Below are 15,812 nucleotides of genomic sequence, written 5' to 3'. Positions count from 1 at the left end.
AGCCCATGCTGATCAGTGAGAGGGCAAAAAATTTTATGCATTGTGCTAAGATAGCGGAGTGCTTCCTATTCTTGTTGCATTGTGCAGCAGTGCTTCATATTCTGAAAAGGAGATAAAATGAAGCCCTTAATCACTACATGTTAATTTTATGTCAAAAGTACTGATGGCTTCCTGAATTTAATGGCCCTTCTGCAAGCAAGTGAACTGAATATAGGACTTAGTTTGCAGCTGTCTTCCAGCTTGACAACTCAGTCACAAGTGTCAGAGGTGCTGTGCTCCAAAAGGTATCTGCCTAGAGCACCTTACCTGTTACAGGCTGCCAGTTGATGGCCTTTGTCATGTGTTTCTCTTACTCTTGCCCTCTTGCCTTTGATTAAGTGCCCTTTTTTGCTTTTTCTTTTTTTTTTTTTTTTCCCCCATGGAAATGTGGTATTTTGGTGTCAGTATGTAAAGCATCAGCAAAATTTTGGGAGCGTTTTCGTAGAGTCAACATGAAATAAATCAGTAATTAAGCTTTGTCCACCTCTTTTCCAAGTGGCATTCTTTTACTACCAACTACTGATAGAATTGTGAAATAGTTTGATTTAGAAGGAACCTTTTGAAAACCACCTCATTTGAAGCCACCTACCATGGGTGGACAGGGATGCCACTCACCAGCTCAGGTTGCTCAAAGACCTGTCTAACCTGGCCTTCAGGAATGTGGCATCCACAGCATCTCTGGGCAGACTGTGTCAGGGTATCACAATCCTATCATGATCTACCCATGTAGAAAGTGGCCCTCAATGTATGTTTAAGGGTGTAGGTTACACAACATAAACCTAGAAATATACTTTTAGTTCATGTCTAGCTGAGATAATTAAGAGCTTAAAAGCAGCATGCGTATCATGATTCCAAGACACTGTCTTATTTTACAGCAGTTGCTTGTTTTAATGTTTAGAGATGTTCTGACAAATGAAAGTTTTTCCAACATATATGATTGTATTAGCCTAGACTGATGGATCTTCTGTCTCTTTATTTTGCAGGCAGTGCGTTTCAAGACATCAGCCCATGCAAATCCCTTATCTGCCCACAAACAGGTAAGCTGTCCTTCTGTGTGTGCATCTTTTTCAAATGTATCAGGAAAATAGTGGCACCTATTTGCTGATTGTTCTCTAGTAGTAAAAGAGGAAAAGGCAATCGTGGCAGAATTAACACAGAAGTTAATTGTAAGAGCAGAAGAGAGGGAAAGATCTCCAGCAGTGTGTTTGATGTGATGTGGGTATGATGCACACCACAGGAATCTATGTATACATACACGTCTGTATGTAAGGATTGTCTACTCTGCCATCTTCCTGCTTGAGTTAGTAACTTCAGCTTTAGGGATCTTTTTTGCAAGAAAGCAATCTAGATGTATTAAATCTATTTTCTTATAGAAACATCAGATAAGGTACCTGGTAGTTACCTATTAATAGGGATAATTATGTTCTGCCTTCTTATCTTGATCAGCCTTCCAGTAAATTATCAGTTTTCCAATTATGTGAACTTAAGTTTTATTACATTTCATAATGGTAAGGAACTTTTGAGTCACAATGACCATGCGCAGTAATGACGGCCAGAGGGAAAAGTAACTGAAGAGACTGTAAAGACAGCTTGTGATCTTCCTCACCTTATGTATATTTATTTAGAGCAATGGTATATTTTGTGAATGTGTTGCCTTCATTGTTTGAAGATATGTCAGAACAGTGAAGTAAAATCAAGTGTTTCACTGGAGATAGCCCTTTGGTTATCTCATGTCATGCAGCTTGGGTAAAAAGTAGCCAATGTTCCTAATATTTGAAGCAGTGAAAGGTGGTAGACACACACATGAAAATAATTTCTTTTGCAGGTTTGCTTTCAAATATGGAAGAAAATGAGGATTTCATACTTTCACTCAGCAGACTTGTGAGAACTAGGCTAGCAAGGGTAAATCTGGGTACTGTGAAGGTCACAGCACAGTGCTCTTTTGACAACTGAAAGTGGGAAATGGGACTTGAGTGTAATTTATCTTATTTTTCAGTACATCTAATCTATTTTGAGCAACCTTGTCTGAACAATTGAAGAGTGAGAAGCTAGTCTGTTCAAAAAGGCTAGAAAGCATCAAGTCAACTTGAACTACATATCAGGGATATGACTCAAAGCCTCTGAAGTTGGGTAGTATCCCTCACCTCAAATGTTTATTTCAGATGCATCATCACGATTTTCAATTTTCCAGTTGAAATTGGGTTTAGAAACTCAAAAGAGTAATTTCAGAATTAAGTGGTTTTTCAGTGCTCATACACCTCTAATGAGCAGTATCTCAGGGCTCAAGTCACTGATGGTCTGATTACGAAAATGAAAAACAAAGAATTCATTCAAGCCTTAATTTACTAAATTTAGAGGGATATATTACTTACAACCTTTGTAATAAACTGTTTCCATGTTAGGCAAGGCCAGAACTGAGTGTGTTTAACACTTTCTGAATCGAGGTAAAATTAAGTCCTTGTCAGCTGAATGACTGAACTGTTCGTGTTGAGTACAGTCCCTCCTTCTATACCTGAGTTAAAGCTGACAGAATAGATTTCTGAATTGGTGATATCTTGCTAGATGCTATTTTGAAATTGTTAAAGCAATAATATTATGTTTACCAATGTAAAACCAGCTGGTTTGTCCTATCATTGTGATATACATTCAACATGTAAGCTGCTTGTATACTATTATCTGCTTATTGTTGAACTGAGGTAGAAGTGTCCAATTCAGGAAGGGCATTTATACAGGTTAGTATCTTAGCTGTGGCTTAGGATGTGAAAAGTCTTGTACTGTTTTGGTGCATACATTGGAAAGTTACTTTGGGAAGTTTCCAAACAGTAATTTTCTGCTGTTGATGACTATCTTAATTTCAGATCACCTTTGTAATATGTTATTTGAATGTGAATGGAAGCTGTTATGAAACCATGAGTCATGGGACCCAAAGGCAGTAGAAACACAGGTCTGAACTGGACATGCTGTATCCAGAAAGTTTAAGTGCAATTAGGAGATGACTTAAAAGCTGGAGTATCTCACTAGCAACTCAGTGAGCTGGAAAGCTTTGCCAGGTACTACTGCCTAAGTTAGAAAAGCAGTATTTGAGATCCCTCAAGCTTGGGGTCTTGCTTTAATGGGGCAAAATGTAGTTGTGTAAATGCAGCTTCTTCTCTTTAGAACATGAATTCAAAGGCTGTGAATGCATGCTGGAGGCAGTGTGTCCTCTTGTTGCACTTAAATTTTTTTTCACAGCTGTTGTCAACCCTTTGCTTCCAGCTGGAGTTCTCTCTCAGGAAGAAGCTCAGAAGTGAAAAGGAGAAAGGGATGTGCAGGCATAAAACCTTCTATTTTATGGAGAGGCATACAAATTTTGTTTTTTGCTAGATAAAACTTAGCAGTGTGTCCTGAGTATGTATGTAAAATTCCTCTCATCTTTTACCCTTCCAATAAGTTCTTATTGTATGTATAGACATTGGTGGAGGGGGAGGTGTAAATTGGCAGGCATATTTGGTCTGAATAAAAGCTGGTTTTCAAGCCCAGGATTGGTAGAGGTGGTTATGAAAGGCAAATTAATGTCAGAGTAAAGAAGGTAGGGAAAGTGGACATGGGAAAGATATGAATTTGTACTGGCATTTTTAGGACCAAAAATTAAGTAGCAGTTCTAGTATGGTTACGTCATGTGCATATTTTTGCTATAGCATATTTCCAATGGAAGCAGCAAAGGACAAGAATACATTTGCTTTGCTCCTTATTTGAAAGAACTGATCATCTTTTTTGACAATATATAGGGCCACAGCACCAACACATGTAGATTTGCTTGGGATGATAGCCAGAAAGCATTGATTTGTGAGTACTACTAAAGAACTTAAGTGGTTTATCTCCCCGACACGCACTTGTGTTGCTTGTACCCATATTTAATGTCATGATTGTTTCTGTGTTTGTGAACCTTGCAGTGCAGAGGTTCATCTTAGCGTTCTGCAGTTCAATAAACAGAAACCCCAGAGGTCTGTCTGCGATGAACTGTATTATAGTGAATGTCGTTATTTCCTGGGGGGACTAAGGAGAAGGGACGTGCTATCAATTCTTATTTCCATGAATCTAGTTTTCACTTTTGCTTTTTACTCTATGACCTGTTACTTTCAATTTTAATAACACCAGTGAGGCTAATTTCTGCTACTGCTGATGACCAGTGAAATTCATGTTATAACATGATTACAGGTAATCTTCATTTTGCTTTTATATCAGTGGAGCCAGGAGGTATCATCTGTATCCTTACATGTAGCTTGAAGCTACTACGGTTTCCTAACGTGTAATTCAGACTTCATACAGTTTTTGTGATTGTGATAACAATATAAAATAGTTTAATGAAAAGGACCATCTTTGACTTGAGTAAAAATGCAAAAATTTCCAGGCTTCAGTGCTAAGATTAAAAAAGAAAAAATAGTACAACAATTAAACGTTTGTAGAGATTATCTACCTTGTGGGGTAAAAATCTTGTTTTTTAATGACAGCCATGTTGTAGGGTAAAGCCATTCATAATTCTGAGTTGTTTTGGACTTCCTATCGTCTCCAGAATACATATTGGATTTCATTATGACTAAGAAAATTGGAGAATGTCCCTCATTTAAGAAAATGTTCAGAATTGGAGCAAAATCATGCTGTAGGAAATGTTTAGATGCAGGAGTGCAGCACAACATTCAGCCCTTAGCTTGTTCCTTTTAGAAGGTTCTGGTACATGCTGCAGAGGCTTATTTTCTGCCATGAGACTGTAATTATCAGTTAATTCAGTCTTGCATGTTTTGAAAACACGCAGAAGGAAACCTTTTGTTTCCTATTCCTGTGACTTGAGTTCTTTAATAATCACCCTTTGTCAACACTGTTTTCATGAGAGCTTAAAATTCCTTTGGGATTGAAATTCTTCTTTTGACCTTAACCCTCTGTGCTCTGCATTTGGGCCTTTCTGTAGCATATTCCAAATGGAAACTTGAGTCCAGTGTGCCAGACGTACTGCCATGTAAAAGGTAGGGCTTGGGTCTTAGCTGCCTTTTGGTGGAGGTATGGATGAGAGCTGAGTGTTCTTGCATTGGGCTAGAAGAGAGGAGGGACCCACCAGCACAGGTTAGGACTTGATCCTACTTGAGCACTCCAAGTCCTGATTGCTTTCCAAATATTCTTGATTTATCAAAATGCTTTATTTTGAACCTGTTTTTTGGTATGGCCATGTTCCAAGGGTTGAGATTCACCTCACGTCCCACAGTGTGCTCAGAAACTACTACCAAAGGATTGAGAAATTGAGAATCTATCTTCTATCATCCTTCTAACAGGAGAGTTAGAAGGATGGCTTTCCAGGAGAAGGAATTTCTCCCCGTGTTAAATACAGACATATTTAGTTGATTAATATTTACTAGATTTAGGGTAGTCTTTCACCTAAAAGAAGGTGTTGCAATGGTGTGATGATTATCAACTGAGCTAATTTAGTACTAATGCTTTGTAAGGCATGTTGCCTGCTGCTTCCCTTCTCAAAGCTTTGGTAAAATAAAGAAAATACCTATTGCATTAATTTCCTTTGCTGGATTGACATTATCTGTAAGCTTAAGTTGATGCCTGCACTAAGTCATTTTAATCTCCAAGAAAGTACTGTTCAACTGGAAAAGTGATGAAGCAAAACATGGATCCATTTGGAAAGAATATTATTGAGACATTGTTAAATTAAGCATTAATCCAATTTTCTTTACCTAACACTGCTTCAGGTCCTAGTCAGTCTGTTTCAAAACTGTTGTAAAACCAGATACTGCCAAGTTTGTGGGTTTTTTTTTTTCCTGTTATGTTTCAGAATCAGTTGATGGGAGAGCACAGATCAAATGAGCCCTATTCCTAGAGGCCTGTTGTGTTGCTGTTTACACAGGCCTGTAACAGTGATTTAAAAATAAGATGGGGTCATAAAGAAAGAATTAAACTTGGAGTACAGCAAAAATAATACAATCAGGATGGAACTTGAAGTCTAGCTAGAATGTCTCATCTTAAATATATTTAATGTGTTTTAAGTAGTTCTTAAGGATTGGTGAAGAAATACACCTGTTTGGTTCTAGGACTACTTCCTAAAATGTTGAAAGTGATATTTGTATATACTTTGACTTTTAAAATAACAGAAAGTGGGGTGAGGGGAAGAAACAGGAGATTGCATTAAGAATAGTTATAGTTCAGAATTGCCTTTGATTGTCAAAAAGTTTGTCTAATTTTCTGGAGCAGTCTGCAGTTCAATTACTTGAATTTTGAAGATCTGAGGTTTGCCAGTGTTCTGTGATGTGCCACCACCAATGTAAAAGTCTGTTTTGCAGCACTCTGCTGGAGGCCTGTAGACAAAGCAGATAGTCATATGGTTCTAATGCAATTAAGATGAAGCTCTCAAAACAAATACAGCTTAGGGAGGCACACACAGTGTTGGCCAAACTGGTTCCATGGGGTGTAAATGCTTGCAGCTCTGCTTCTTCCCTGTGGCTAGTTTGATGGTTGTCATGTGTATAAGTGCTGGAAAGACTTGTAGAAGATCTGGGTGAAGACTTCAGTTGGAACTTCCCCAGAGCAGTAGTTAGTGAAGCTTTTGCTGGTTGGAAGAGTTGTGTTGTAATTCCCTGGCTTTTCTATTCATATTTTATTATGAATATTATTTATTACCTGTCTAGTAGCCCAAGGTCTTAGTACTTATGGTAAAACATTTGTATTAAGCTTGGTGTGGTATTGTGCTCTGCATTGTCTAAACTTCCCTTTTTCATACTTAGTCTCTTTCCAAAGCACACTGATACCCTTTGTAGGGGATCTTTTAGGTCATGTCTTGAACTGGTGATGGAGTACCTGGTGACAGGGTGTGGCTAGCCTAGGAAGCATGGGCAAATTATTTGTACCTATGCTCCCCATGTAAGCAGATGGGATTGGATCCAGAGTGGATCCACCCTGGGCTCATATAAGGGTCAGCCACTGAGGGGAGGATTTCTATTGGACCTAGGCTATTTCCTGCAAAGGAGTGTTGTGTAGCCAGAGAGCTCCTCCATTGGTTGGGTAGATAGAAGATAAACTTGTTAGAACTGATAAAGTCCCCTTCTTGTTGCTTTAAACTTAGTTTCAGTTTTTAGTTTCTGCATGAACTCGAATCAATTCATCACTGGATCTGCAAATAGTTTGTATGACTATAGCTAAATTCAGAAGGCTCTTTGCCTCTACTTCTTGCCTTTCAGGATAATATAGCACAGTAATACAAACATCCCATGGCATTCTTCTCGCAGAAACAAGCAGCATGAGTTATGATTGAAGTAACTTCAGTTTCACTTCACATTGAGAACAGTTAGAAACTTTGTTATTAAAAATACCGTCCTTTGTTACCATAATTACTTAGCACCCTATATTTTTAGTAGTAATTTCTTTTGATTGTATCTTATCTTCTTTTAGACTGTAAATACTTTCCAATAGGCATATAATTAAGCTAATATTCATAAGGGCTCTGTATAACTCAATGGGTCAAATGATCAAAGTTCATGACACAGATGAGGATCTATATGATGGCCACTAAGGTCATCTAGTCCAACTGTCAGCTCAGTCATACCTGCTAACTGTGTCAATCGGTGCCCCAGAAGAGTTTAATTCCTTGTTTCTAGAAGAGGTTATCTCAATTGGTAGTATTGGTAATACATGCATTATTGTAATGAAATGGAAATTAACTTTCTTTTTGCTTTTTATTTGTTTGTTTTTGTGGGGGAGGATGGGAAAGTTGTTCAGACTGATTTAAAAATAAATAAATAAAATCCAAGTATTCTTAGCTTATTAAGCATGCTATCTGTCCACTGCCTGCTGTCCATGCTCAGGACTTGAAGCAGCAAACCACATACACACAGTCCAGCAGCAGCTGACCTGTGTTGAAGTGGAAAGCTTGATTCAGATGTGTAACACCAGTGCAGCTGAGGGGAGTGCTAACCAAATAAGCTGCTGAAATCAACACTTGAGGGAAAGGTTTTTGTTGAGGGGGGGGGTTAAAGGTGGATAGAGCATGGAAAAATTACGCTATCTTGTCTATTGGGTTGTTAACTTCAACAAATGATATAGTTATTCTGATACAGCATGGTGTCCAAGAAACATTCCACAAATTGTTGTGTGGTTAAATTGTGTCAAAGCTTTAAATCACATATAAGGCAACATGAAAGCTAGAATAAATGCTAGAGGCAGCAAGCAGCCATTCTGTCTTTCAAACAGGGAATAGCTTAGACCATAATTCACTCTAAGTAAAAAATGTTGTTTCTGTTTTGTTTTGTTTGTTTGTTTTTTTTATGAAAGAAGCTGTATTCTAGCCCAAAGAGTCATGTTGTGTATGCAGCTTGAAAAAATGAAAGTGCTGGGCGTAAGACTCACTGTTTGGTACTCAGTTAAGGTGTAGAGATTAAAGAATCCCTGTTTAAATGTGAAATAGCTAAATTAGAGTCAGTCAGTTGCTTAACTTCCAAATTATTTCTGAATTTAGTGCTATACAGCCTACTGCAGAGATGAGTGTCTGCTTCCATTTAAGTACTTCTATGTTATCCTTCCAATTGAGTTCCCTCTTAATCCTCTGGCACTCACTGTGAATGGGCCTAGGGCTGTTTTTTGTTGTGTTTTTTGTTTTGCCCCATGGTGTTTGGATGACATTTTCCTAGCTTTGCTTTATTTTTCTTCTGAATGGTGCTAGTTAAACTCTAGGACAAACTGTCTTAGTAAGTGTCTTTTGCCTTGGAATGGCATAAAAAGATGCTATTCACCATGTCACTGATAATTATAGTTTAGAATGAGGCTGTCTGCTTCTCATCTGTTTTCTATGTTTGGTTGCCAGAGATTCTTCACTTGTGTGTAACTTCTGGATGCTCACATCACAACTATCAGTTACAAGAAATAGGCTTTTGTATATTCTGCTGATGGAAGTTTGTTTGTTATCTACTGATTGAGCAATGGGGTATTCTATGTATTTTTAAGAAACCACAGACTTTCACTGACCATATGAGCCAAGAAATATGTATTTTAATTTGCTTGCAGTTTGGAGTTCTCTATTAAGGTTTTGGTCATTACTTGTTGCAGTGGTACCTAAAAATCAGGGCTAAATGTGTTTTCTTCCGCTGCATTCCAGATATCCCTATTGTCTTTCCACTTGCAACATTAAAATACCAGCATTAATCACCTGTTCTTCTCACTGCAGCATGACTTCTCCCTGTTCATCTGCTGTCTGCCATCTTCAGCCACCAAATTCCACTAAGCTTGAGCCAGGCTCTTGGCTGCTTGTTCTTTATCTTGTGTTCCAAGAGCTGTGGAGGTGCGGTGTGGCACTGAGGGATGTGGTTAGTAGGTGTGGTGGGAATGGGTTGATGACTGAACTTCATGATGTTAGTGGTCTTTTCCAACCTTGATGATTCTATAAGAAATACATATAGCAACAGAAATGAATGATCTGGCATGCACCACTTTTCTGACTACTCTGTACTGGCAGTTTCATCCAGAATTGCATGGTAGTTGTCAGTTTAGACAAGGCAGGTGTGTAGGCTTGCTGGTGTGACCTGTCTGCCTTGAGCCCACCTTGAGTGGCAGCCACCAGAAAGAGTAAGTGCCACCTGCTTTTGTTGCCAATGTGGGACTTGACAGCAGTTAGTATGTAATTAATGCTAGCGTCTTTGTGAATACTTATTTACTGGGAGCTGGACTAAGATCACTCAGCTCATTCTATGCAATGTGCCAGAGACAGAGCAGATGGTAATGTTTTGTGCCCTTCTAATCTGCTGTGAATTGGGACCAATGACCTAAAAAGGATGGGCTCTGTGATGTTTTGCCTGTTTTCTGTGGTCTTACAATCTATACACAGTTGTGCTTCTTGCAGGAAAGGCCTCATTGTAAATATTAATTGGAAAAGATTACATTGATCTTACAATGGATAGTATCTGATACAGAGTGTGCATCCTGAAAGTGGGAAGGTTTTAGTCTGCTGTGCATGTAGCTGGCTTCAGAGGCATCCCATCTGTGCGTCTGCATAGCTCTAGCCATCCTGACTACAGCTTATTTTACTACATGGGCGTGTTGTTTCAAAAGAACCTTCTTAGTATACTAAACATGCTGGAGGCCTCTCCAGACTAAAATTGTCATGGTAGACTTGCTTTATTAATCTTTTCCTCCTCTTGATTCTGCAACTTTCCTTTGCAACTTAAGATAAGCCTGGCAGGCTTTGAAGAAAATGAACAGTGCGGGACTCTCTCTGCTCCACAACCTGCTGCTGCTGGCATGAAACTGGAGGTAGCTGTCACTGATGCTGCTGCAAGGCTGCGTTAATATTTCATTGGTACAGCCAGCCCTTGGCTACCCATCAGCCGCCTCCTTGAATATACTGGGAGAGGGAAGGGGGACTGGAGTGAATACAAATAATGCACCTGCTATTGTGGTAACAGCATAAAGACTATTCTTGTAATTAATCAGAAATTAAAACAGGCCTTCTTTTGTAGAATTATAGACTCATTAATGTTGGAAAAGATCTCTACCGTCAAGTCCAGCTGTTGACCCATTGCACCGTGACTGCTAAGTCATGTCCCTGATCCAGCAATGTTTTATTTTGCCATCTGCATTTATAGTACAAATTTTTATGGCCAAGTGTTTAAACATCGATTTTGAAGTTGATGTAAGTACATTATATTACCACATTGTACAAATTGCCATGACTTACCTTTTCTTTAATCTCCTAGCTGACTGAGATCAGTATCAATGTGTTGTAGCAAAACAGCATTGCTGCAGGACCCTGTTTTTGACCACACAGTTTTAAATCTCTTTGCTACAATTGTGCAGATGATTTTGTGAGTTGAGGTGTTTCTCTTCCAGTGGTGTCACCCTGTGCTGGGTGTTACAGGCCTACTTGTGCTAAAAAGCAGATGGGAAGCCAGGCCCAGGAATGGGCTCACTTAGTAACGAAGTCAAGGTGGCATATTTGAGGACATTGCTGAAACAATTAGGCTTGTAGATTGTAGGTTTATATTAGAAGGTCTCTGCCTTCTTCCAATGAACCATTTGAATAATTGGGTGATAGAGACAAAGGGTGTAGGAGACACAGGACCTTGGATGATTGAAAGGGGGGGAGATGATCCCAAGATATCATTGTTTTATCAGTGAGATGCTCAAGCAGTAAGAAAATCATGATCTGCCTCATCATTTGACCTTGTGAACTAGAAAAAATAAAAATAAAAAATGACACGACTCATGCTGAGTATTTAGCACTATGATGACTGTACAAACCATCCACACTTGAGAGATTAATGACAGGATTACTAAGCCTGTTTCTGGTAGGAGTATCCAGATGGTGCTGTTGTACAAAATGTTGTTGGCAGTTTTCTCAGTGTGGGTCTGCTGCTCTGTATAAAGAGCAGCTTGTACTGTTGGCTGTTTTGTTATATAGGCACTGCTGGTGCAAATGCTGGGGAGCAGAAATTTTGGACTCTGCAGTCAAGTCAGTCCCAAAACAAAGAACATACAGATATGGGGGAAAACATGCTGCTGGCCATTGCTTGTCTTTTGTGACTTGGAACTTGAGAACTGGAAGAGCGTGCTCAGATCATATCTGGTTGTTTTAATTGGGAATATTATGCAAGTAAATAAGAACTGTTTCCACACAAATATTTATTCCTTTGCATTCTGAATACAAGAGGCAGGTGACTATCCTGATGTGGCTACAGATTTGAGGCAGTGGTGCTATCTAATGGCAAGAGAATGAGACTTGTTTCCTGTTTTGATTTGCCCTTAATCTAATAGAGCTGCTGTTTTTAGTCTGTAAAACACCATTAATGTTTCCTAACAGTTTTTAGAAGTCCAAATGAACTGAAGAAGGAAATTGAGGTAGCACAGTATCATTTCTGTATCAGAGCTGCTGCTCAGGTTTGTGCATTTGGAGGGTGTTCACTGGTGGACTAGAGAAGGTAATGACAGCTCCATAATGATGGGACTAAATTCATTTTTAACGTACTTAAAACTTCATCGGTTCTAAGTTCAGTTCTAAGCTTTCCTTAGCCCGTGTTTTTGGCTCCAGTGATCATTGAGGGTAATGGCTTTGATTAAATGCATTTGGCATTTAAAATGACCGCGTTTGGTGACCTTGAGTGGGCCTGTTAGCAAAAAGATGAGATGACACTTGTCAGTTCTGCTAAATTATTAAAAACAAATGAGCACAGTTTAGAGCGTGTTTAGACATCTTCCCTTCCTAAAGGTAAGTACGGGTAACGTCATCCTTTATGGAAAGGACCACTGAAGTGCTTGTGCCGTTCATTAAAGTGAATGCAACTTCATTCTCTGAGGAGAATGAAATCCTAAGAGGACAAGAAACACAAATCTAAAGCTTCTTTGAAGAATGCTTTTGTCTTGGCAAGTCTACTCGACTGTGAAATTAGGTGTTAATGATGCTGATGCTTGGAGTATAGAATAGCAATTAACCCGGTGTATTTATATATTAGCAAGTGAAATGCTACCTTCTCTACCCATAACAACTGCGAATTTCCCACTTAACCACACACTTGCAAGTACTTGGTCGGGAGAAAAACCATTGCAGAGCATTAGAAGAGCTTTCTACTTGGTCTGAGTGTCAACTGGGTGCTTTAGGAGATGAACCCTTGCATTCTACCTAGGAAGCTGGACTAGGAGAGGAGTTTCTCGGTCACTTCTAGTTAGAATTTGTGAGTGCTCCACTTGAAAATTTTCATCTTTTTATTCTCTTTAATTTGATCTTGTTTGTGTCTTACCTCTTAAATAAATGCTATTTGATTTAAACATGAACAGAAGCTTCTGAGTTGGTAATTCGACATTGTTCCTGGACTGTTAGAGAATTCCTCCTTCGTTCTTCATCTTCCTATCTCATACTAGCAGAACCCACAAGGTGGCAATGTCCCACAGTGGGATTACTGCCAGGACGAGGACTGCAAGCTATTTCCGCATGAACCTGGCAGAAATGCAGGTAACTTGATTTTTTGTTTACAGGAGGGAATTGATGGTGAAGAAAACACAGCAGGGCGATGAGTTTTTCCTCGAAGTGGGGAGAGCCTTTGAGACTTTCCTCACAAGACAATTAGGAACAGAGTGATGAAGGTGTTCTGTGCAATCTCTGCAGTATCCTACATCTTGGCTTGGTGTTTGTGCTCATATGGTATCTCCTTTTCTTCCATCTTGTGTTCAATTAGAAAAAAGTTCTTGAAATTGATTTATCCACAGTGGATTTCTGCTTTTACTATTATTCAGTTTCACATGTGAAGAGCCTGTTTTGCTAGTTTGCTGTTCATGTTTGATGTAAGTGTATGGGATTTTCTCCTTTTGGGTAATTGTTGTATCCCTTATTATGGCAGCATTTTCTTTATGAAGAAAATGCTGATAGGTCAGCCACATTTCTGGAAGAGGAAATGAAACGGATTGGTTTGCCTTAAATAAAATCTCACTGTGGGGCTTCTAAATGGGAAATGAGTTGTGATGCATTTTCATTCCTTTAATGAAAATGTGCTATTGCTATATCTTCATCGGTATTTTGGCTGACACAGAGGTTTTACTGGCTACTTTACTTTTTAAGTCGTCTTAAGATCTACAAGTAATAGTAAGACATATCTGAAGCTGTGATCTGAAGTACTTCTGAGCAAAGAAAACAACCCATCTGCAGTCAGACTGAGCTTAGCTTGAAACTGCTTCAGTTGTTTCAGCTGGTTTCAGCTCGTTACTTGGTTGGTGGCCAGCTTATTTGGGCAGCGGTACCACGAGGGCAATAGAATAGAAGTGCCTGCCAAGTTTTCCTTGGGAATATGGCAGTTCTGAATATCTGTTTATATTTTATTTACTGGAAACAGAGCTGACATTTGGCATAATGACAGCTCAGGGCTTGTTTAAATAATGCCCCTTTCCAAGATTTTGCTTCCTTAACACTTCCCCACAAGTTGTGCCAGTTTTGGTGGTTTTTTTTTTATGGGTGGGAAAGGACTTTGGTGATAAAATATTGGAGTTGGTAGTCTTTAATTTTCAGTGCTCTTAAATCAGTAAGAACGTTTGGCTTTCCCATACTTTTGTTACAGATTTGTGATACATATCTGGTCCCTCTTTTCCTTTGTGTTTGTTCTCCTCATCTGCTGCCCTAGTTCAGTGGGTATAGCTGGCTTCAACTAGTAGAAATGTGTATTGGTGTTTCACTGTGAACACTGTGTGTTCATGTGCATGAAAAATATTATTTTCCCCTTTAGCTTCCCAGGAAAGTTGCTCCACCACTATTGCAGTTCACTTCCCCGAGCAGATAGACATGCAAAATATAGGATATGCTTTGTAAGGGAAGAAATTCCAGGTTGGATGCCACTGAAGTGTTAACTTATACATTGCTTTTCAAAGTAGGCCAAGCATCATAATGCCTTTGAATATAGTCTCTCCAGTACATTCAACAATGGACCCTTTTTCTGGAGGATTGGATATTACTCTTTTACTATTGACATATACTGATCTGAGTGCGTGCTTGCAAAGGGAATGTGACAGTATCACTAATGTTCTTAAATTCAATGTGTATACTGTCAAAGAAATCTGCAGTCTGACTTACTGTTTCTAGTAAACGTGGCTGATTGTTTAAAGCAATGCTGTACCCACCTCTCTGCTCTTGCCAGGGTCGTTGTTCCTGTAGCAACATCAGCAGCACAGTGTTATATGTAGCCAGTTATTGCTACAGGGAACAGCTTAATGTACGCAGTTTCTCCTTTCCCTTCCCTGCCCTCCATACACACCATGGTCTGTGCTGAGAGGATGACCTTCCATTATAGAGTGTCGCTTTCATCTGAACGTTGCTTCTGTTTTCTCCTTGGGTTGCACAGGTGGCAATAACGTCAGGTGAATCTTCAGCACCCCAGGTAAGACCTTCAGAGTACTTGATTTAGAGACTGAAGTGCAAGGAGCTTCCCTTTTGTCATGCTGTAGGCCTGAGGTTCTTGGCTGATAGATTGGGTCTAAAGGCTTATGGTGAATTGGATTACAACAGGCTGGTGGCCAGCCACTAGCAGGGTTTTCTAATGTATATTTTATAATGAATAAGGATGCAACAGTGTGTTATTTGAATGGCTGGTTCTTCATCCCCTTTCTGTTGTTGCAGTAAGTTAGTGAATCTATGGTGAGGTGTTATGTCCTGAAGTACTAACTTCCTTGTGTAAAGCTTCAGCCTTTCAATGTAGAAAAGGCTTCTTATGTTCCAAAGATGAGAAACTGTCAGTTGTGGTTAATCATTAAATGGCGCTCTTTGTAGAAGATGACTTGTGTACTATATAAATAGCTGTATGTGTATGTGCAGGCATTGTGACTTGTCAGTCTCATAGCTTTTGGTGCCACCAATGTGAAATCAAAGGCTCTTCTCTAATGTCAAGACTGGATAAGGTACTGCAGTGAGTTCTAGCACTTCGCTGTGTATTTAGAGGCAGTGGGGAAAAGGTCACAAACCAGTGGGATGACTCAAGTGAAGAGAGCTAGTTATCTTGCTGAAGTCACCTGGCAGCCTTTTGTGCAAATGCGCTGTGTTCTAATTTAATTAGCAATAAGTAGGCTTGTCCATGGAATCATCAGCCTTTTCCAACAGGCGTTAGTCGTTAAAGGATCTTAATAAGCAGTAATTAATAGAGGTGAGAGGCTCCATATGATTATCAAGAATTGACTGTCTATAGCAACTTCACTGGAAAATGTTGAGGAATATTTTGTTTTAAAAACTTTATTGCAGACACACAATAAACAACTTGTTATTTCTGACTGTACCAAGAGCAGGT

The 15,812-nt window shown here is 39.2% G+C and overlaps 1 protein-coding gene across 2 annotated transcripts in view; it reads left to right on the top strand.

The window, feature by feature from the left end:
- The window catches only part of RASGEF1B (RasGEF domain family member 1B), a 103,213-nt gene that overhangs the window by 13,765 nt on the left and 73,636 nt on the right, over nt 1-15,812 (top strand). For both annotated transcript variants that reach the window (XM_072335887.1, XM_072335888.1), the window contains exon 2: nt 1,023-1,076. In XM_072335887.1, coding sequence (XP_072191988.1) covers nt 1,023-1,076 — 54 coding nt within the window. The remainder of the gene's footprint in view (nt 1-1,022; nt 1,077-15,812) is intronic.

The sequence above is a fragment of the Excalfactoria chinensis genome, chromosome 4, assembly GCF_039878825.1.
Source record: "Excalfactoria chinensis isolate bCotChi1 chromosome 4, bCotChi1.hap2, whole genome shotgun sequence".
Lineage (NCBI taxonomy): Eukaryota > Metazoa > Chordata > Aves > Galliformes > Phasianidae > Excalfactoria > Excalfactoria chinensis.
This window is presented reverse-complemented; position numbering and strand designations above follow the sequence as displayed.